Genomic DNA, 17,731 nt, shown 5'->3' with positions numbered 1-17,731 from the left:
ATACATTCAAGCACTGTAAGTCCCTACATTAATCCTCACAAGTTTTTAAGGTAGATATTAAGATTCTCATTTTATAGGTGAGGAAACTGAGCCTCAGAGAGTTTAAATATCTTGCCTAATATCACACAGCATCATGATTTAAAGTTTAATATGTCTGTCTCTAGATCGTGACTTTTAAGCCACTTCTTTATACTACACCTCCACCTTGTATTCATTCCTTTATTCATTCCTTTATTTATTCAATGAATATCAAGTGCCTATATTATCCTAGGCATCAGAATTGCAATGGTGCGTAAAAGAGTAAAATAGATACACCCACTCCCTGCCTTCATAGAGTTTATAAAAGTCAAACATTTTTATAGTTCTATAACTTTATAAGTTTTTACAGTAGGAAAGACAGATTTTAAACAAATGATCACAAAAACATTCAATTTAAACCGATGGTAAATATTATGACAGAAAAGGATGGAATACTCTGAAGAGTATTTGACAGTGGAATCTAGTCCAATTGGAGGTGAGTTGGGGAATCCTTTCCCGAGGAATTAATCCTTTAACTGAGGTCCAAAGGCAGAGAGTAAAAGGGATGGCCAAAGACATTCTAAAAAGTGAGAGTAGCATGCGCAAAGGCCCTGAGGTGCCAGAAAATGTGGCCTTTTTAGAGAACTGACAGTTATCCAGTGGGGAGGTGGAGCTTAGTATGTGAAAGGAAGGGGCAGAAGGTGAAGCCGAAGGCATCCTCAGAGTCCCATCATGCAGGGCTTTGTAAGCCTCATAGAGTTTTCCCTTTAGCCTAAGAGTATCTGGAAGCCATTAAAGAGTTTTCATCAGGGGTGCAACATGGACCAGATTTTGGTTTTAAAATCTCTGGCTGCATTTGTGGAGGATGATCTCGGAGGAGACTGAGCAGAGAACAATTGAGACAACAGATAGAAGACTCCAGGAGAGATGGTGGTGACTGAGATTATGATGAGATGATGATGAGAGAATATATTAGTGATGTATTTAGGAGATAAAATAGTTGGAACTTGAAGATGGATTGGATGTGGGGTAGAGAATAAAGGACATCAGTTGCCGTGGATGGCTGATGAGGTTCTGGTTTGGGGAGCTGGGTGGAGGAGGGTGCCATTCTCTGAGATGGAGGACACCGTGGGAGGGCTTTGTTTGGTGGGTGTAGTAGGCAGAATAATGTGCCCCTGCTGAGATGTCCACATCCTAATCTCTGGGACCTGGAAATGTGCTACTTTATATGGCAAAAGGGATTGTGTATCTATGATTAAGAATCTTGAGATGAGATTCTTCTGGGCTGTCCAGGTGGATCCCATGTAATCACAAAGGTCCTTATCAGAGGGATGCAGGAGAATCTGAGTTAGGAAGAGCTTGGAAGATGCTACTCAGCTGGTTTTGAAGATGGAGGAAGGGGCCATGAGCCCGTGAGTGTAGGCAGCTTCCAGTAACTGGAAAAGACAAGGAAACAATTCTCCCCCAGAGCCTCCAGAAGGAATGCAGCTCTGCCAACACCTTGATTTTAGCCCAATAAAACCCATTTTGGACTTCTGGTCTGCAGAAATATAATCATAAAAGAATAAATTTGTGTTGTTTTAGCCACTAAGTTTGCAGTAACTGGCTACAGAAGCAATGGTAAACTCTGATTTCTGGGACAGAGGTCCTATCTTTCCCTACCCCTGTCTTGCCACCCACGGTTGTCCTATTCCTTTCCTTGAACTCCTACTCCTGGAATTTATTCTGATCTTGTGCCTGAAGCTTTTTGTTTGTTTTTATGTTAGCTTTACACAGGACTGTGGAGGTCACAAAGTTCAGTCCTTATTTTAGTTAACAAAGCCTGGGAGGTAAGAATCGGGGGACAAAGATGACTTGCCCAAGGTCAGTCAGTGATCTGGTAGCATTGCTGGGATCAGAACTCAGATCTCTGGACTCCTGAGCCAAAGCTCTCCCTATTCCTTCCACGGGACAGGCTCAGGCCCCCATCTTTATAGAATAGTCCAGATGTCTACACCTCTTTTGACTCCTGACATGTCGGACTCCACTGACTGACCCCCCTCTTCCAGCTGCTACCCTCTGTCTTGGCTCCTGATGGAAGTTTCCACTGACTATTCCCACCTACCCCAGCTGCCGATGAGCCCAACAGGGTGCTGACTATGCTGCCAATTGTGTGCCGCATTTAGTTGCCATGGTTCTCTTGCTTGGTTGATTTGTTTGTTGGCATCACATGCCTGCAAATACCAGATGCCCAGAGAAAGTCTCCTAAGTTATTTAACCTAATAAGACCTATTACTTCAGTGGACAGTTTGGAGTATTTATTCAACCTCCCCTCCTGCCTCTTCAGAATTAAGGCAAAACAAAAGGATGTTTTCATAAATGCATACCAAATACTTTCAAGCATGTAGGAAAACACATGGCTAAATGGTTTTCAAGCTGCTCTTTAGCTCCTCCAACAGCCAGATGGCCTAAAACCCTTCTAACCCTCTCCTCAGTGCCCAAAGCTGGATTGGGGAAAGGAGTGGCCTACTTCAGGGCTTGGGGAAGCCAGCACAGCATGTACCCAATTTAGTGCAGTTGTGGAACTGGAAAGGACTGCAGAAGATCAACTCATCCAATCCCCTGCTCTTAGGTGAACAATGCATTACATAACACAAGGTAGTGATTGTTGCAGCTATTTCAAAACTCCTTCAGGGACAAACATTTTATAATTTGTCCCTGAAAAATATGCAGACTCAAAACTAGCCAATTTAATTAATTATTTATTTATTTAGAGATGAGGTCTTATTTTGTCACCCAGGCTGGAGTGCAGTGGTGTGATCATAACTCACTGCAGCCTCCAACTCCTGGGCTCAAGTGATGCTCTTGTCCTAAATGACCCTCTTGCCTTAGCCTCCCCAGTAGCTGAAATGACAGGTATGTACCACCATGCCTGGCTAATTTAAATATATATATAATATATATGTGTATTTTTTAAAAATAGAAACAGAGTCTCACTACATTGCCCAGGCTGGTCTAAAACTCCTGGCCTCAAGCAATCCTCCCACCTTGGCCTCCCAAAGTGCTGGGATTACAGTCGTGAGCCACTATGCCCAGCCAAGACTAGCCATTTTAAAGCCCAAGACAGAATTCCTAAAAATGACCCCAGCTGTACTCCCTCACCTGCCCAAATGTCCACAAACCTTATTGGATGGGCATCTTCATACCTCCAATCCTACAGCCCAGCCCCCTGCAATTACAAGAACTAACAACAACAATAGTTCATGCTGCAGGAGTGAGGCTCATGACTTTTTCAGGGCTCAGCTAGAATCATACCCAGGAGATGAGTGGAGCAGGACATAGGGGAAAGGTACAAATAACACAGGACTAGTCTGGGGAATGGGAGAGGCCACATAGTTAATGGCAGTGTTCAAATCCAGATCTTCTCAGTCAAAATAAAAGGCTTTTCCTTCACGCCAGATTTGCCTCCTTGTATCAACTACTATAGAGATACAAAGGTGAATAAGATACCACTCCTGCACTTCATAAGTTCATAGTTAAGCAACTTTGGACATTCAGGAAGAGATTACATTAAAATGGACGTCGAAACACCTTTGTTCACATGAAACAAATATATTCTGAGATACACAGGGGTTGACAGAAAGGTGCAAAGGCCTTACACATAAATTGGAGACTGTTCTCACCAACTGTCAGAGTCTACCTCCAACAAGGTTAAATCAGGAAATCACTACAAAATTTAATCATCTGAAAGGACTTTGATCACAGAACCCTTTTCTTCAAAAGCTATCCATGCCTTTTTATTGTTTAAAAGTCTTCAGCCTGGAATTAGTTCTTTCCGTCTCTTATGGCATTTAGCACAATGTCTCACACAGCAAAGGGATTAAAATTTGCTTAGCTTGGCAAAAGCCACAAAAGGTACACCTTCAAATACCGGCCCCATTCCTCTTTCCGTGGCCCTCATGAGTATGTTTCCCACCTTATATTCCCTTCATCTACCTACAATTTAGTTTAATTAAATAGTTCTTAAGTATCTATTGTACATGCTAAGCTTGGAGCTGGAGCTATGAAAATGAATAGACTCTGTGATATAGGACAGGACATCCTTCAACTTCCTGCTCATAACTACAAACTTAATTTTATTTGCAACGTTATCCTCTGCTTTCCTGGCCCCCCATGAAGGTGGTAGCCATTCTACCTAAGGCCAAGCCAGCCCAAGGTTTGAATCCCAATGCTTCCTGCTTCTTCTAAGTCTCCACTAATCATTCTCTCTCAGATGTTTTATCCCCACATTTTCTATTGGAAAGGACTTCATGGCATTTCTATAGAGTCTTCCCTTAAATATTTAAGTCTCTGTATTCCTTTTTATAAAATTCTGAAATGTCCTTAAGCTCCTCAGTCCACCCCTAGAACTACCCTGTCTCTCCTCCCATCTGGAACCAAGTTTCAGGGAAGAGTTATCTCTAAGACAGTTGTGCTTCAGTTTCCTCGCCTTCCATTCACTCCTCAACACCCTGCCATCTGGTCTTGTCCCACTATTCCATAACAAAAGGACCATATTTTGGCCCTTATATTAATAGCATCTGACCCTTTGCTTCCAGGATAACACATTCTCTAGATTTCTTCTCCCCTCCCTGAACAGGCTTTCTCAAGCTCCTTGGTAAACTTTTCTTTCTTGGCTCATCCCTTGGACTTTGCTGCTACTTTGAGCTCTGTCTGCAGCCTTCTCTTCTCATCACATCCTCCCTGGGTGAGTTCACACCCTCTAAATTCTTCATTTGCCATCTTTGTTCTGAGGTCTCCCAAATGTTGACAGCTAGCTCAGATCTCTCTTTTGAGGGCCAAACTTCTACACCCGTCTGCTCACTTAACATCTCTAGGTAGATATTCTATACACATCTCAGACTCCAAATCTATACTTATCACCTTCTCTCACAAACTATCTCCTTTTCTTACATTTTCTTTCTCACTGAATGGCACCCTAACCATTCTGCTGTTCAAACCAGAAACCTTGAAGTCCATAACAATTCCCTTTTCTTCCTCATTATCTACATCTAATGAGTCACCAAGTTTAATCAATTTTAGCTCCTAAATATCTTTGGACTCCATCTCAGCTTCTCTGCTATCTGGATTGATACAACAGTCCCATGACTACTTTCTCTGGCTCTGGACTGGTCTTTCTCCAATGTATTCTCTATAATTGGACAAAATAATCTTTCTAAAGGACAAATATTTCTCCTGCTGAAATCCTTTTAGGGACTCCCTATTCCTCTCAATATAAAGCCTAGCACGGATCCCTGATCCCCATCTAGTTGCATCTCTTGTTAATTCTTTCCCTGAAGTTTGTGGTCCAACTGTGCTGATCCAGTCATGGTTCCATAAATATACCATACTCTCACCTCCAAACTTTTAAACATTCTGTGCCTTGGTTTAAAATGCATCTACCACCCAACCCCTTGCCTCCCCACTTGGCTTTCCAAGATCCTACTCTTTTTTCAGCTATCAATCTAGAAATAGAAATACTTTCCTGACCACCGGACTGGAGATAGGTCTCCTATGTCCTACTACAGAATCCTCATCATAGTTCTTCCTTATTACTCTACTGTCATTGCTTGTCTATCCATAGGTTATCCCCAATAGCTGATTGGCTCCTGGAAATCAAGGTCCATGTCTTATTCACTTTATCCCAGAGCCTAGAATGTAGTAGGTTCTCAATATACTTTTTTGTTGTTGCTGTTGTTGTTTTTTTTGAGATAGAGTTTCGCTCTGTCACCCAGGTTGGGGTGAAGTGATGCGATGTCAGCTCACTGCAGCCTCCACCTCCTGGGTTCAAGTGATTCTCATGTCTCAGCCTCCTGAGTAGCTGGGACTACAGGCATGCACCACCATGCACAACTAATTTTTGTATTTTCAGTAGAGACGGGGTTTCACCATGTGGGCCAGGCTGGTCTGGAACTCCTGACCTCAAGTGATCCATCTGCCTTGGCCTCCCAAAGTGCATGAGCCACCATGCCTGGCCTCAATACACAATTATTTAAAAATAAAAGAATATTTAAATGCAGATCTGTTTAAAATTAAATAAATATATAAATGAACACATATGAAGACTATAGAAATGAGTGGAGAAATATAGATATATAGATATCCATAATACTATGATATATATGATCTAAGTTATGATTAGTAATAGCAGCAACAATAACAATAATATAGCTAACTTCTACTGAGTGCCTATTATGTGTTGGCATCATTATAAATACTTTGTACTTATTAACTCAATTGATCCTCTTAATATCTTTAGAAGGTAGGGATTAATTCAAGGTACTGGGGATGTATAGAAGAGGGAAGATTTAATTCTGCTGGTATTGAGGGGGTGTCAATGTAGCTTCAGAGGGAAAGTGGCTTCTGGGTAGGTAGTAGTGAAAGCCTTGGTTTTGGGTGAGATTGGAACCCTGGGGAAGAATATTTGGTGGGGATACTGAGCAGGAGTGGTAAGAGAAGTCTGAGAAAACCTAGGGGAAGTGGCACTAGAAAAGACAGGTAAAGAGAGAGCTTCAGAAAGGAAGAGTGTTAAATGTCCTAGTAATGTCTACTAGTGAAAGAACATAGGCTCTGGCACCTCAAGTCCTAGGTGCCCTTTTGTGAGAGTAATTTTAGTAGACTTATTCATACTAAAGCAGATTAGGGAAGGAATATAGGCGAAGAAATGTGGAGAAGGATACAGAGTTCTCGTACAGAAAACTGGTAGTGAAGGAGAGGAGAGAAAAGGAAAAGACAGGCAGGGTCAAGGGGAGATTTTTTTTTCTTTTTCTAGATAGGAGTTAACTGGACATGGTTTGATTTGGTTTTGGTTTAATTGTTGATTTTTAACGAAAAGGAAGACTCCCATTGACTAAATATTGAAGATTAAAGGAGATCAGAAGAGGCAGGACAGACTAGGATGATTCTGGGAAAGACAGCAGGTCTTCATCTGATTGGGGAAAGGGACAGGTGAATTACTGACAAGGGAATTCAACCAGAGGAAGTTCTCCCTTGATGGTCTCTATCATCCCTGTGGAATATGGTATCATAGTTAAGATATTAGAACCCTATTCAACCCAGTCTTCTTGATAAAGGAAGAGATGAGGAAAAAATAAGAGATTTTCTTTAAAAATTATGGCTATTGTATATATCACACTAAATAAACAGAAGAATAGATGGGAAAGAGATGCAAAAGAGTCAGCCATACATAGTTCCTTTGAATGAATCTAGGGAGCCAAATGGAAGCAAAATATCATTTTGCGAAGGCACATCTATGCTCATTAAACTAGACCATAATCTCCATGAACCCAGGATATGAGACTGTCTTGTCCACTATTGCATCCACAATGCCTATTTCAATGCCCAGCCCATACCAGGTACTCAATAACAGTTTTTTAGACGAATGAATAAAAATTCAAACACTTAGAAGTTTTATTTAGTTATTTTAATCAAGGTTAAAAACAGAGCCAGCTTCATGGGTATGTGACCTGGGCAGTTTCACAGGGCCCCATGCCCCAAATGGCCCCTGGCTTGGTTTAATGCTTTGCAGTCACTGTGAAATTTTCAATAATATGAACAAGGGGACCCACATTTTCATTTTGCACCGGGCCCCACATATTATGTAGCCAGTACTTCTTAAAAAAAAAAACCACATGTTTCTATAAATTTTCAGTAAATGGATATTTTAGATGCATGTGAATGCCAAATTACCCATAGAAATTTATCTTTAAAATAAAAAAGTATATTTCAGGCTTACCTGAAATGGTAGACTGTGGTTTTTCTTTCTTAAAATATGGTTCATACTCTCTGTAGACAATTTTCTTAAAGGAAGTTACAGAAAGATTCAAACTGGAAATAAAATACAAAAACCAATTTGAAAGGCATATTCAATATCTATTTCTCACATTACAAAAAAAGTAGATCTCTCTTATCTTCAGACTTCTAGTAGAATACCAGTATCTTTATTGTATTTCAGAAGCCCACAGTTTTATAAATATGATCAATAAGTAAAGTTAATGAAATAATTATTGGTCTCTTCAAAAATATCCTGTTGTGATAACTATTTGTTCACAAGTTAATCTACCCTAATATCATTCCTCAGAATCAATTTTCTAAAAAGAACCCAATATCACAGTAGAAACCCAAACTGTAGGTTTAGATTTTATATGATTAAAATATGACCAAATCCTTTACGAATAAATATATGAGCTGTTTTTCAACTGACCAATCAAATATAGTTTTAATCTACTGGGGAACATTGTGAAAAAGCATTGATTTGGTGGAATTTATTTCTAGTTGAGAGGTGAGAGATGGCTAATGGGGTAAAAGCCCTGGGATTCATATTGGAAACAAACAAATGAAAAAACTGTTTTGGAAAGAGTCAGTAACTTGTCCAAGAGATACAGTTGATAAGTGGCAGAAGCAAGATTAAAAAATGTGAAACCACTGCATTCATGATTTTAAATAAAATTAGAGAGAGGACAGACAACAGGGAGAGTTGTGAGTGGTGGGTTACTTTCCTGTTTTTGCTGTTGTTGTTATTGTTCTGTACCTCTAAAGGCAAATCAGTCTTATCCTTGTCTTAAACTCAAAGATGAGGGTAAAAGGAAAGAGAATTTGGAGAAAATACCTTACAAATGTCTAAATCAGTTGATCAGAGTGGCTTTGTTTTGCTTCCTAATGTGGGGAGAGTGGCCCAGCCATAATCAAGACATAACAGCACCCACATATGCCATGACTTCTATACAGCGAGGTGGCTAGGGTGCAGGCTGTGAATTCAGTATCTCTGGACTTGAAGCCTATATCTACCTCTTATTGTTTTACTTTGAAAAGTTTACTTCATCCATTTGTGCCTCAGTTTCTACAACTATAAAATGAGATTAATACTGAAATCTCCTTCACAGAATTGTTGTATAATTTTAAATAAGTTGATATGTGCAAAAGGCATAGAGCTGGCACACTAGAAATACTCAATCCATGTTAGCTAGTAATATTATTTTGTAAATGTAATAAGAGTTAGTCTTTACCCTTCAGGTTTTCTCAGAAAGCAAAAACAAATCTGTAGTTACAGTAATGCTCACAAATTGTAATATGTGGAATACAGAAACTGTGTTAATATGTGGGGGCAGAATTAAAGGAGGCACGTAAGTACTTTTAGAATAGCTAGATAGAGAAGGTAGTGGATTCTCCATCACTGGCAGCATTCAAGTAGAAATTAGACAACTACTTGGTAAGGTCATTGGTGCTGAGGGAAAGGGGAAAAGTAGAAGGTTAAAGCATGGAAGTTGAATATGAATTAAATGAACTCTTAGCATTCTTCTAACTTAAGAATTCCAGGATTCTATATACTAATGTCCCTAATGTGGAAGTCCATTTTTATTTATTTATTTTTAGTACAATTGAAAAGTTATTGTCCTCCCCTGCCCCAGATCTTTAATACAGAAATGTAGATGATGGTGTAAAATCTTTACTAAAAAATATCCGTCTCTTACGTGGAGTAATTTCAACAGAGAGATGTTTCCTAACATGTTTTACTATGTATGCTGTGTATTCATACTGAGGTATGTCTATTTTGATCTGAACAATTTCTATTGGAAAATAATCTATCTGATTAAAAAGTTACAGATGATATGAATTCAAACAATGTGTACGACAAGTTTTTCATTTATAAGGGTTGTTTAAAGATGATTTGTTCATAATCACAAAATCATATAAAGCTAGAACCCTAGAAGGAAAATGTATGTATATCTTTTCTTCAATATCTCTTTGTATACATGTGAGTGACTAAACAAGTTTTCTAAGGAAATTTTTGAAAGTGTTCACCTTAGACTTGGAGCAAGAATAATAGATACATTTTACCTTTAAAAGGCATTGTCCTGCTAATATTATATGAAATAAGTAGATAGATGTCTGCTTTGTGCTAAAATACTTTGCCAAAAGATGGAGTTGGCTATGTTGATATTCACCTAGTGAGTATCATAGCTCTAGGGGCAGGACAAGTTAGAACAAGTTCTTAGTTTAAGCAGCCAGATATATGGATTAGATTTTTCATAAGAAAATGCTAGAGAGAAATGATATGATTTAGGGTTAAACAATATGACAGTTTGTCTGGGTTGTGTTTCTATGGTTTTGACTCAACAATTGCTACCAGAGGAACAAATCTCCAGAACTTTGGAAACTTACCCACAGGATGAGGGGACAGAATGACCAGTCATGGTTCCCTGTGTACTCACCATGTGAATCAGACCTTTGCCCTATCTGGTTCTGCCTCCAGTATTTTTCTTGTTATTTTCAACGCTAACTACAGACAAGAGAAAAAACTCCCAAGCATAAACCCAGCATGCTACAAGAAAGCCAACAACCAAGTCTGCATTCTACTCATGAGCAGGCAAGATTAGTGTTAGAAGGACTGTTATTTTCCTTGGGGTTTTAGCTTACGGCAGTTCCCGAAGGGTGTGGGTGTGACCTAGATTATCACTTTGAAGTACGATATTTAAAATGATTATTTTTGAGAAGGAGGGATCTCTTCTTATTATAAGACCAAGATGGTATGTAATACCCTCCAAAATAACCCAGTTACAATAAGAGTTTTAAAAAGGTTAATATTATACACTAAAAGATCTCAAAATATTACATTATTTTTTGGCAGATTACTTTGGTTTTGTAATTGTAAAAGAGGAACACATCTTTCATAATGAAGTGTGATGTAAGGAAAAAAAGTGAGTCACACTAGCAGATTTACCATTTAAAAAATAACTAACTGGAAATATTGAATAGACTCTATGATTTAGTTAATTTCTGAGAAGTCTTATTTTTAACATTTCAATTAGAAAAAATAGTTTGCAACTCAAGGATAGTATTTTATCTGAATTAAACCTCCTCTCAGTTACATATGCCTTTAAGTAGCCAGGGTAAACCATATCCCAGGACATGATGAACAGAGAGAAAAAAAAATGAAGAGTCACATTCAATAGGATAAATAAGTCAAATATGAAGCAGAAAAAAGGTGAAAGTACAAAAACATACAAGAACTGATGATATTTTGAAAGTCATTTATAAGGCAGCAATAAAATTATATGACAAAAAGCACAAGGTGTTCATTTTTAGTTTTAGAAGATGAAGCTATGTAGACAATGGAATAAATAATATGTAACTAGGAGTCTCATAAAAATACTATACAACTAAAAATCTGGAACAGGAGTTTGCAGGAAGGGCTAATGAGGGAGCAAGTGCCTGGTGCCTTTGAATTAACCAATATATAAGCCAACACAAACATACTAACAGAACTGTAGTGAAAATAAACTTGAAAAGAAGGCAGCATCTAACCAATCAAATAGGGTGCTTTCTAAACCATCAGAATGATAAACTACATTGTTGGAGGCAAAATTATCATTTGCCCAGTTTATTTAATTCAGTATACTCTCCTATTAGTTATATTGACTTACCTGAAGTTAAAAAAAAAAAAAAAAGCCATGACATTGCAAAGGGAATGTTCTCTAAAAGAAATAGATTTTCCTCTCTAGAGAAGCCCACCCGGACTCCACACCTGAGTTACCTTGAGTTTGTGGGCTCAGGTCGGTAGCTCCAACTGATGCCCTGAGCAGCCACGTAGAACTGCCTTAGCTGTGCCGCTTCTGTCCCTTGGCTCCCCCAGCCTACCCAGCTGGTGCCCAAGACCACCAGGACCCAGAGGCGTGGGCAGCCTGGGAACATGCTTCCTTTCCTGCTCCCGCTGGCTGCCACCAGGACCTGGGCAGCGCTTGCCGAGCTGCTAACCACACTCCGGGCTGTCCCAGCTGCAATGAGCTCTAGAGGCTGTGGGTGGCAGCGTCCTCCTCCCCTGCAGTTCTTGCAAACGGCAGCAGCAGCCTCTGGCTCTCACTCCCTCCGCTTTTTCTGGGGCTTTTCCTGGCAGGAGTTTGGTGAGATCACAGCTCCCAGTGACCAGAGGTATTAGGGAGAGCAACCAAACTAGTGACTGTTTTACTGCAGGTGAAGAAGGGGCAGAGATCAGAGGCTCTAGCAGGCGGGACAATGCCCAGGGATTCATGAGCCGGACAAAGCTCTATCCCTCCATTTCCACCTGCCAACACCACGGAAGCAGTCGTCCGTTACCACTGACCTGAGGCCTGCCTGGGTCCAAGCTCACACTTGGAGAACTTTCTGTGCAGTGCAGTGGCACCCAACCACCTTAAGCAGATGGCTCCCCTTTTAATCTGAGGAAAAGAGTATTGTGCTCTGTTACTGGGCACTGAAACACTATTTTCAAGTGGTGAAGAAGCAGGGAACAAACACATGGACAAGGCCTACTGCTCTGAATCGCCTTCCTGGCCTCTATCAAGGCACAGTTCTGCCTTGATAAGGGCCTGTCGCCAGCTAAGCTGCAGCATAGCAGCGGGCTTGAAGAGCTTGGCTGAAAAAAATCAGTTGTCCAGATTTCAGTTTCACTTACTAGCTGTGTTGTCTTGGGCAAGTTACTGTACCTCTCTGTTCAGTTTTGACATCTGTGAAATAAGGATGACAATAATAGTTTTTCCTGATAGGGTATGTTGGGAGGATAAAATGCTACTGTAAACTATAGTTCCAGCACTTAACACACAGAGGCTAGGCGCAGTGGCTCATGCCTGTAATCCCAGTACTTTGGTAGGCCGAGGCGGGTGAATCACCTGAGGTCAGGAGTTCAAGACCAGCCTGGCCAACATGGTGAAACCCTGTCTCTACTAAAAATATAAAAAATTAGCCGGGCGTTGTGGTGGACACCTGTAATCCCACCTACTCGAGAGATTGAGGCAAGAGAATTGCTTGAACCTGGAAGGTGGAGGTTGCAGTGAGCTGATATCGTGCCATTTTACTCCAGCCTGGGCAACGAGAGCAAAACTCCATCAAAAAAAAAAAAAAAAAAGAAAGAAAGAAAGAAAAAGAAAGAAAGAAAGAGAAAATGAGAGAAAGAAGGAATCACAAATTTATTATTATGATCATATTTTCCTGTCTCCAGGACCCCTCGTATTCTTGTTTTTCTTGAAGGATCTGACTGTTTCACAGCACCTTAAATCTTACTTTGCTATTGATAGAGAATCTGCGAATTATATTGTCTGAGGCATCATAATGACTTGTCCTGGGTTCCCTGTATCTGCATGGCTCCAAGTTTCTGTCTTATGCTTTATGCATTCAGTACATTCAATAAATTGTAATCTGGCACCTCACATGAGGTCTCTGTTAATGATATCAGGCTCATCAACAGCCTCTTCCTCCCTCCCCACTCCCCCCAATATTCTGTCTTTTCTCCTGTGCTGATATTATTGCACCAACTTAGAATGCCCATTTTCTTCCTCTTTGCTGGGCCATTCTTTACAGTCCAGAGTTCTGCCTATCTCCCAGATTCTGGGCTCAAAGTGGCTTTTCCATTTTATGAACTATTACAACACTATTCAAATTATATAATCATGTTAATTACCTTTTGTTATTCCATGCAGGTATCTATTGTCTCCCTAACTGAACAGTTGCTTACACTTCTTTATCTACAATATTATCAGTGTCTCCCAAAGTTGGCAGACCATCAGAATTCCCAGGGGAACTTTTACAAAATGTAGATTCTGACTCAGGAAACAGGGTTGAGACCAAAGTCCTAGAACACCTAGCCTACTTATTGACATTTAAATAAGCAGTCAGAGATGCTACTGGCAGTGTATCAGAGAAATGTTTTGAAAGCACTGTGTCCCTAAATCCCAAGGTTACTACCAGAATTGTTGCAACATTATTGTAACCTTTGAGTAGGCTGCTTTTTTATTTGCATGTTTGCTTATGTATATACAGTGTACATGACATATTTATTGAATTACATTTTACAGAGACAAGATGACTACTATAATTTTTGGCTCTATTTTTTTTAACATCAGTTCCAGATAAATACTATATAACTTTCAATGACCTATTTATTAAACATGGGATTTAAAGAACATGTAAAACATATTTGTTCTTCCCTGTAAAACATTAAGGTGATGAAGAATTTTTCCATTTCTCTGATTTTCTCTTGCAGTGTAGGGTGTGCGATACATATTTGCTGACTGAATGAATGGTCGAGGTGTAAATAGGACAACCATAATTGTGTGTTATTACACTGATGGTAAACAATGTGATGTATACAGACCTTACTGAACAAACCATAAAATAGAGGAACATGGCATTTGGGGAAAATTCTTTTAATTATGCATTTGAATATTGGTCTTTGGGTCATTTGAGGGACAGTGACTGGTGGCAGGAAGGTCCACGGTGACATGTGGCCTTCTAGCTTGATTCTTGGCCTTCTGCAGCCTCTGGTGCCATCCAGAGGACTCTCTGGAAGCCTCAGAGCAGAGGTCCAAGAGGCCTCATCAACAGCAACCACTGGAGACTCCAGAAGATGCTACAGGAATTTCTTCCAATTAGAGATGCCACCTGCTTTCCAACAAAGTGGAGAAAGCCTTCCTTCAATCAAAAAATAAAGAGGTATTTTTATTTCTCCACAGTCTGGTCTTCTTGTGAGTCAGATGCTCCAGTCTCTTTGGTTCACTGGTATTTCAAGTAACAGGTGAGTCAAAGCACAGAGACTACTGCAGAAACATTTGCTCCTGGCTTCTGTGGCTTGTGTTACGGAAGAGAAGAGGTGGGACAGGAAGGGGTGGTAGGTTGAGAATTTGAGATTGTACCACAATCCCAAACTCAGGAAACAGGGTTGGTCCAGAGCGGGTCCAACAGGCTGGTCCAGAGCTAATCTAATTCCATGTCTTTGATTCACGGGTGTTTATGGAAACCTGCAGCAAATGCATTATAGTTAAGTCCAGTGTAGCAGGAAACTTGATGTTCACAACAGGATCATATGGAGGCTGAATGAGGAGACCAGGAAAAGGACAGGTCTCTGGAAATGAGACCAAAGAAATTTAAATAATTATCATTTCCTTAAAAAAATAAAAGAAAGAAAAAAATTGCTCATCATATCTACACCCTGAGGCGCAGCATAACCTTTTCTTTCTAGATTTCAAATATTCTGCCATTCAGGCTTTTTGTAGGACACTGAACTACCCACTTTTTGGGAGAGGGATAGCATCAGATTATTTTTGTTTTTCCAGCAGGTAGCATAGGGAATTGACTCCATAACAGTTCGTAAACATTTTTCAGCAGTCCTGACTTCTGCTTTGCAGGCAAGGCCACATCATCACCACCTAGCAGTTAATAATGGAAATGTTACACATCCTGAAATAAGTTATGTCTTGTTAGGACATTTCTGTCCTGGAGGAAATGAAAATCCTTTTGTGAACTCTTTTGTAACTCCATTGTCATACCTGTGTCCTACTGCCAACACAATTTCCTTCATGCCTGAAAATTTAATACATACTTAAAATTTAATATATGATTATGTAAAGAAAAGTTAAGCTTTATAGTCTTCCATTTTTCCCTAGTGTTCTATCTCCTTAAAAAATATCTTTATAGGGACCTTACCTTAAGGACTCAGGTCAAATGCAGCATTTGTAAAAACTCCATATGTTCCTAGGTGGCTAAAGAACAGAAACACAAGGATGGCAACAATATACTGCTTAGTTCTCGACAACACAGTCCAACACATAGTATTTCCAGAAACCACAAATTACCATCCACCCTTGGAATTCTGCTTTAGAAAGGAAAGAAAAATAAATGCCAAAGAAATATTCAATATCCCACTTAACAGCTCTGGGTAATTTGCATTGCATTTTGCACCCACACTAAGTTATTGTTCATGCTTTATGTACTGAATACCTGTTATACCCTCTAAGTTGCTGCAACCTCTTCTAGGTGACAAGAGGTAGATACAAAATTCTTGGCATTAACACTTGATAATCTAACGATAGTTTTCAAAGGGTGCAATATGCCCCCTAGGGGTGTTTTTTGATTTTTATAACCATCAAGAGTTCTTCTGATATTGAGTGGGTATGGGGCAAGGGTGCTGGATGTCTACGACAATAGAGTTCATATAAGGATTTCCATGTCCTCCAGGACGGAAATGTCTTTAAAAGATATCCAGCACCCCTGCCTCCTGCCCACTCAATGTCAGTAGAACTCTTGTTCATTACAAAAATCAAAAAATACCCTTGGGGGCATACTGTCCCTTTTTGAAAACTATTGCTAGATTATAAATAGCAGGGGGTACAGGACACAAAAGAATTGTCCAACATCCCACATAACTTTGGAATATCTGCTCGATATTCATACAGGTAAAAAATCTCTGAGCCTGGAACTCAAGCACTTTACATGTAAATATTAAGCATTTTTTGCATCTTTAAAAAGTGCAATTGCCATATGAATCAAAGGACAATTATCACAGGTTTTCAGACACTTTACTGGAGTTGTTCACCATTTTGAAAAATTAGACTGGTGTTGGCCACATCTCTAATGCTCTTTGAGTCACTAATACAACATTCCCCCATCAGTCCACCTGCGTGGCCGTTGCTTTCCTAGTGATTCTGTGGAAGGTGCACGCTTCTGATGACCTCATTGCATCTACTGGCACAGCGCCTAAGTTTTTGCATCTTGTTTTTATTATAAATTACTTTTTGTTTTATTCCTACTTTATATTTTAATTAGAATATTTATTATCTGTGTATTTTACTTCAGAGTAGAAAAGAAGACATTGCAAAAGACATTGTAAAAAGGAGGCAGGCATTGCATGTAATCATTCTGACATATTACAGTGAATTATAAAGTTAAGGTAGCAAAATTTACTCAATCCTAAAACATTTCTACCTTACCTGTGAGGATTCAAGGGGCATTTCCCATCATCTAAAATCAGCAAGAAGACAAGAATGAATGATAAAAAAAAAACAAGATGAAAGAGAGGGTCATTAAGGATAGAAATTATTGGGGAAAACCAGTAGACTGATTTTCAGGAGGGCTCATTATAAGGGGAATATTGGGAACAGTTTCTCCCTGAAAGGTAGACAGTGTTTTAGGCTAAATTAAACATTCGACAATATTTAACTCCAGAGTCCTGTCACTTTCTTCCTCCTTCCTTTCAGTAAATACATAAATCAATTTATTTTGAGGGCATCTTGTGTCACTTGCCCTCAGCCCTTAGCTGAGCAAGCTAATCACATACATGAATCCAAACCAACAGAACAGTGGATGTTTTTCCTCCCTGGTAGCATATTTTTATCCAAATAACAGACTCTCATAGTTGAATTTTCAGCTATGGCTGCAGCATTTTCCTCTTATTTGGCCATAGAAAACTTCAAAGCCTAAAATCAAATTGGGAGAAGCTGAGGAAAAAAGCTCCCATCCCCAACAAATGAATGTATTTATTATTAAAAATATTGGGGCATGAGTGGCCATTTGTCCTTCTCCACTGTTAGAGGGTCCCCTGGAAATGTCTCAAAGTCAAAGAAAGGACTTGGGGGTAACATCAAGATTAGAGTGATTCCTACATGATCATAGAGATTAAGGTCTAGGAGCTCTTGCCTCTGCCTTCTGGGTTTGGTTGAGCAAGCACACATTTTGCATGGAGGGATTCACTGTAGCTCTCAGTACATCTCTTTGGTATTGAAGCAGAGTATTGACCTTTTTCTATTGTCTTAGCCACTCACAGGAGAGTATATGAAGGAAATTTGGAAAAACAGCCTCAATGTTTTGGTAGCATTGTAAATGGAGAAAGAATAAGAGTAAGGAACACATGGTTTTGCCTCTGAGCAGTTAAGAATAGGTGTTGAGACCT

General features: G+C 39.6%; 2 protein-coding genes across 8 annotated transcripts in view; both read right to left on the bottom strand.

The window, feature by feature from the left end:
- The window catches only part of F5 (coagulation factor V), a 72,521-nt gene extending 60,652 nt beyond the window's left edge, over positions 1-11,869 (bottom strand). The window contains exons 1-2 of the mRNA XM_016932051.4: positions 11,570-11,869; positions 7,772-7,863 (exon numbers count right to left, since the gene is read on the bottom strand). Of these exons, the coding sequence (XP_016787540.3) occupies positions 7,772-7,863; positions 11,570-11,727 (250 nt within the window). The 5' untranslated portion in view covers positions 11,728-11,869. The remainder of the gene's footprint in view (positions 1-7,771; positions 7,864-11,569) is intronic.
- A 2,061-nt stretch (positions 11,870-13,930) lies between these two features.
- The window catches only part of SELP (selectin P), a 42,775-nt gene continuing 38,974 nt past the window's right edge, over positions 13,931-17,731 (bottom strand). For 2 of the 7 annotated variants that reach the window (XM_001137240.8, XM_054655551.2), the window contains 3 exons: positions 16,773-16,803; positions 15,490-15,545; positions 13,931-14,908 (listed from right to left, as the gene is read on the bottom strand). In XM_001137240.8, coding sequence (XP_001137240.1) covers positions 15,491-15,545; positions 16,773-16,803 — 86 coding nt within the window. In that variant the 3' untranslated portion in view covers positions 13,931-14,908; position 15,490. The remainder of the gene's footprint in view (positions 14,909-15,489; positions 15,546-16,772; positions 16,804-17,731) is intronic. The other 5 variants (XM_009437909.5, XM_054655548.2, XM_054655553.2 and 2 more) reach the window with 5 other exon arrangements.

This window comes from Pan troglodytes, chromosome 1 (genome assembly GCF_028858775.2).
Source record: "Pan troglodytes isolate AG18354 chromosome 1, NHGRI_mPanTro3-v2.0_pri, whole genome shotgun sequence".
Taxonomy (NCBI): domain Eukaryota; kingdom Metazoa; phylum Chordata; class Mammalia; order Primates; family Hominidae; genus Pan; species Pan troglodytes.
Note: the sequence above shows the minus strand (reverse complement) of the source record. Positions and strands in the feature narration are given on the sequence as shown.